At 51.7% G+C, this 4701-nt stretch overlaps 1 protein-coding gene across 1 annotated transcript in view; it reads right to left on the bottom strand.

Annotated features, from left to right (window-relative positions):
- Nucleotides 1-138: 138 nt before the first annotated feature.
- Ghrh (growth hormone releasing hormone) overlaps nucleotides 139-4701 on the bottom strand; it is an 8136-nt gene continuing 3573 nt past the window's right edge. The window contains exons 2-5 of the mRNA XM_021194907.1: nucleotides 4477-4576; nucleotides 4165-4266; nucleotides 2417-2507; nucleotides 139-276 (exon numbers count right to left, since the gene is read on the bottom strand). Of these exons, the coding sequence (XP_021050566.1) occupies nucleotides 238-276; nucleotides 2417-2507; nucleotides 4165-4266; nucleotides 4477-4556 (312 nt within the window). The 5' untranslated portion in view covers nucleotides 4557-4576 and the 3' untranslated portion in view covers nucleotides 139-237. The remainder of the gene's footprint in view (nucleotides 277-2416; nucleotides 2508-4164; nucleotides 4267-4476; nucleotides 4577-4701) is intronic.

Below are 4701 nucleotides of genomic sequence, written 5' to 3' on the forward strand. Positions count from 1 at the left end.
GAGGATTTCTGAGTTTGAGGCCAGCCTGGTCTACAGAGTGAGTTCCAGGACAGTCAGGGCTATACAGAGAAACCCTGTCTCGAAAAAACAAAACAAACAAACAGAAAAAAATCAGATTGACAATAAAGGAAGCTGAACTGCAGATGAGGATGGGATTTTATTGTATTTACAGAGGACAGAAAAGGTCAGAACTGAAGCAGAAGTAACAGGGTACAGTTGTGTTGGGGGTCGGAAGGCTCAAGTCTCCGCTGAAGGCTTCATCCTTGGGAATCCCTGCTGCAGAAAGAAAGAGACACTCAATCCAGATGCCAGGGCTCATGAGCCACCAAGATGACTGGGGTTCCAGGCAGGGGTGGGACTTTCAGGTTCCCAGAGACAGGAGGCATGAGCTGGAAAGATGCTAATGGCTGCACAATGTAGATCCCTGCTTACCCGCTGCCCTGCTAACTGGCTGCCACTGAGACCCTGCGCTGGTCACTTCATTTCTGACCCTTAGACAGGACCAGCTTCTTCCCATACAGACATGTGCCACACCCTACAAACCTTTCTGTTGCTAAGTTGAATGACCAACCTCACAAGAACAAGTAGGACTCCTCCCTGCCTCTGTGAGGCAGACTCCATGAACGCAGAGAAGCTACCCATCTGTGTGTGATGCCCGGCCTGGGGCTTCACACACATCCATGGGATGGCTGTCTCCAGGGTAAGAGAAGGGCTGAACCGGGAGATCAGCTTCCTCTCAGGAGGGTTAGCAGAGGGGATAGGCACAATTTGTTCTCTTCTACTCCATGTATTTTATTTTGAGGCAGGGTCTCCTACTATAGCTCAAGCTGGCTGAGGAACTTTTTGTTTTTTAAGATTGATTTATGACTGTATTTTATGTATATGGGTGATTTATCTGCATGCATGTTTGCAAACCAGAAGAGAGCTTTCAATCCTATGGGACTACATTTACAGATGGTTGTGAGCCACCGCGTAGGTGCAGGACCAGAGCAGAAACTGCTCCTAACTGCTGAGTCCTCTCTCCAGTAGTCCTGCCTGACCTTGAACTGTCAGTCTTCCTGTCTTAACCTCCCAAATATGGGGTAACAGGGCACGAGCCAGCAAGCTGTACCTCTCTCAGGCCCCTTGTAATATTTGGAGGGACCAAGGATCTGTGGCCAGAGGGAGATTACACCGTCTCCCTGTGAGAACCACTGGGTGGAATTCTCCTTAGAGGCCACATTGCCATGGTTCTAGCCTTTGAGTTCTTACAAGGGAACAGAGGCAGAGAGATCCAAAGCCAGCCCTGGGGCTAGTCTCCACCCTGCCTTCAGGAAGGTTCAGTGCACCCCCTCTCTCCTGAAGCTGGTGAGCTCTCCAGCTCTGGGTGTCTAATTAGGTTGTAAGGAAGGTGAGGGCAGCTCTGCTGGAACTGGGCTTGCTTCATAGGCTGCTGCGGGAGCAGGGTCCCAGCAGAAAGGATGTGTGCTTTCAGTCACTCTTTAGAACTAGGTCACATGGGAAGACATCCCACGGTAGACAAAGACGGCCTGGACTTGCTGGTCTTTCCCACCCTCCCTCTTCTTAGCTTCGCTTTCCCTCTTCTGTCAAAAGGAGAAACATTCCCCATCTTCCCTGACTCCTGCTGGGGATGTGAGGACCAGGAAGATGGGGAAGAACCGTTGTAACTAGCTCTGCCTCTGATGACAGTGTGTGCCTGTCCTGTCAGCGCCGGGCGGGCATGGGAAAGCAGGCCTGTCTTGGGCATTATAGGTGCATGGGTCTGAGGTGTACCTGCTGTATCACCCACAGCAACCCCTTGGGGGAACCTATTCAGGGTCTGAGATCCGTGTCAAAGCCCTGGTAATATTTCAGACACACTGAGCCTGGCCTCTTACTCTGTACTGCAGTGGCCAGCATGCAGTCCCCTCACACATGTCCCTCCCTGTCCCTGAGGCTTAGGGGGCAGAGGGCTGTGAGAAAAATGAGCTTCTTCGTTTTTTCTTGGGATCCCAGAGGGAAGGAAGTCTCTAAAATCCCCAGAAAAGTCTCTCTCAGGTGGTGAGTCTCTCTCTGCTGGTGACCCTGCCTTTAATCCTAGCACTTGGGAGAGAGGCAGGCAGACAGATCTTTAAGTTCAAGGCCAGCCTGGTCTACAAAGTAAGTTCTAGGACAGCCAAGGCTACCCAGAGAAATCCTGTCTCAACCAAACCAAACCAAAAAATCTCTCTCTGCCCCTCCAACCTGTGCAGTCCCTTCTCACCCCCCCACCTGTGCCCTCCCCCCACCTGTGCCCTCCCCCCACCTGTGCCCTCCCCCTCACCTGTGCCCTCCCCTCACCTGTGCCCTCCCCCCCGCCTGTGCCATCCCCCCACCTGTGCCATCCCCCCACCTGTGCCATCCCCCCTCCTCATTTGTGTTTCTGCGCCATAGTTACCAAGATGCTCTCCAGAGCCATCTGCTTGTCCTCCGCCCACATGCTGTCTTCCTGGCGGCTGAGCCTGGCCCTTTGTTCCTGGTTCCTCTCCCTATGGGTTTGGAGAGGAGAAACAGTGAGGGCCACCACTGGGTAGGATGTCCAGTCTGAGGAGATTCTTTTCTTTTTTTTTTTTTTTTTTTTGGTTTTTNGAGACAGGGTTTCTCTGTGTAGCCCTGGCTGTCCTGGAACTCACTCTGTAGACCAGGCTGGCCTCGAACTCAGAAATCCGCCTGCCTCTGCCTCCCGAGCGCCACCACGCCCGCATGCTTAAGCGACCCCTTACATTCAGCGGTGTCTGGGGAACAGCGGGCATGGCACCACTGCAAAACCCTCCCCACAGAGTATTAATCTTGTAGATGGCACATTAAAACCATTTATTATCCACCAGTCACTGGACAAATGTGTGTCGTGGCTTCTGATACCCCCACTAAGAAGGCCACAGCAGGTACTAATTATGAGGTTACTTAATGAGTTTCGGGGCATGTGATGCCCTCTGTTGACCTTGGAGGGCACCTGGCGTGCATGTGGTATGCAGACATGCATGTGAGCGTAACAGTCATGCGAATAAAATCAATCTAACAGTGGAAAGCAGATGCGATGAGGACTGGAGTCTGTGGTCTACACTGAGTCCTAGGTTGGGGAATAAGTATAGAGAATCTGTTGGGACAGCTGTGAGATTTAAATATGTGTTGTGAGTGACAGTGTCACCGTGCACAGAAGAGAGTGGTGTTAGATGTTAGGAGACACTGGTGCCGCTGGGTAAAAGGTCACGATAGCTATATTGCACAGGCTGGAAATCCCAGCATTCAGGAGGTGGAAGCAGGAGGCTCAGAAGAGACATCCTCAGATACGTATCAAGGTCAAGGCTAGCCTGAGCTAGACAAGACCCTACCTCAGAAGAAATGAGAAATTTAAAAGTGGCTCGATGAAAATGAGACCATCGTCACGGCCAGTGCACACGTGTCTGGGTGTGCCCGTGTGTGCTGCTGACCTACGGGGAAATGACAAAGTGGCAGGAGCTGCTCACTCTGAAAGTCCTACTGTAGCTTTAACCTTTGTGCTTGTTTGTTTTTATGCGTATAGGTGTTTTTGCCTACGTGTATGCCTGGTGCCTGTGGAGGCCAGAAGTGGGCATCAGAGCCCTGGAACTGGAATTGTAGACATGTGTCAGCTTGCATGTGGGTGCTGGGAATTGAACCCAGGTCCTCTGCCAAAGCAACACAAGCGAACTCCATCGCTACAACATTTTTGTACTTTTGAAGGTTTTTTCAAAACAAAAACTACAAAGCCAGGTTGCTTGGATCTTTGCTCGTTAACTGCTGGAGCCAAGGACAGGGAGAGGCACACAGTAGGTCTAAGTGGAGGTCTGACCTGGGCTACTTTTCCCATGCAAAATCCAGAAAGGGTAAGTGTCGGTGGTTCTCAACCTGTGGGTCTCGACCCCTTTGGGGTTGCCTCTCGGATGTTCATATTACGATTCATATCAGTAGCAAAATTATAATTATAAAGTAGCGATCAATTTTGTGGTTGGGGATCACCACACCATGAGGATCAGTATTAAAGGGTCAGAACATTAGGAAGGTTGAGAACCACTGATATCTACTGTGTCAGGGAAGAGACAAAGCTTGGTCCCCACCTCCTGCCTCAGCCCTTCCCAGCTGGGATGCGGAGGTGACCGGGCAGAAGCTACGAGAATGTCTGCTTACCCTTGCTTGTTCATGATGTCTTGGATTACTTTCCGGGCATACAGTTGGCTCAGGAGTTTCCTATAGTTGGTGGTGAAGATGGCATCTACATGTCGCTGCATCCTGTGCGGAGGGGTCAGAGGTCAGCATGGGGGTCAGGCAGGGGGACAGTACAAGCCACATGACATCTCAGTAAGGTCCCCTTTGTTGTTCCTTGTTCCCTGTCTCTCTGGAGACTCAGATCCTGTCTGCGTAGACTCTGGGGCTCGATGCCTGGTCATTCGCTGTCTGCGATGAGCAGTTCACTCTGGCACTGGGGGTACCGTTGCTTACCTGAAGGGAGGTGACGGGGGCAGTGAGCAGTGGGAGCCACTGGTGAGGATGAGGACCACAAAGAACACCCAGAGCAGCATCCTTCACTCCTGGGTGGGACCTGCAGATACATCAGCAGGATACAATCAGATAGAGCCACAGCGTCCCCGGGTACCACTCCATGGCGAGCCCTGGTCTTCATCCACTTGGATTCAAGTTCAGCATTGCCAGTCCTCAGCTCCGACT

The sequence above is a fragment of the Mus pahari genome, chromosome 3 (genome assembly GCF_900095145.1).
Source record: "Mus pahari chromosome 3, PAHARI_EIJ_v1.1, whole genome shotgun sequence".
NCBI classification, from domain to species: Eukaryota; Metazoa; Chordata; class Mammalia; order Rodentia; family Muridae; genus Mus; species Mus pahari.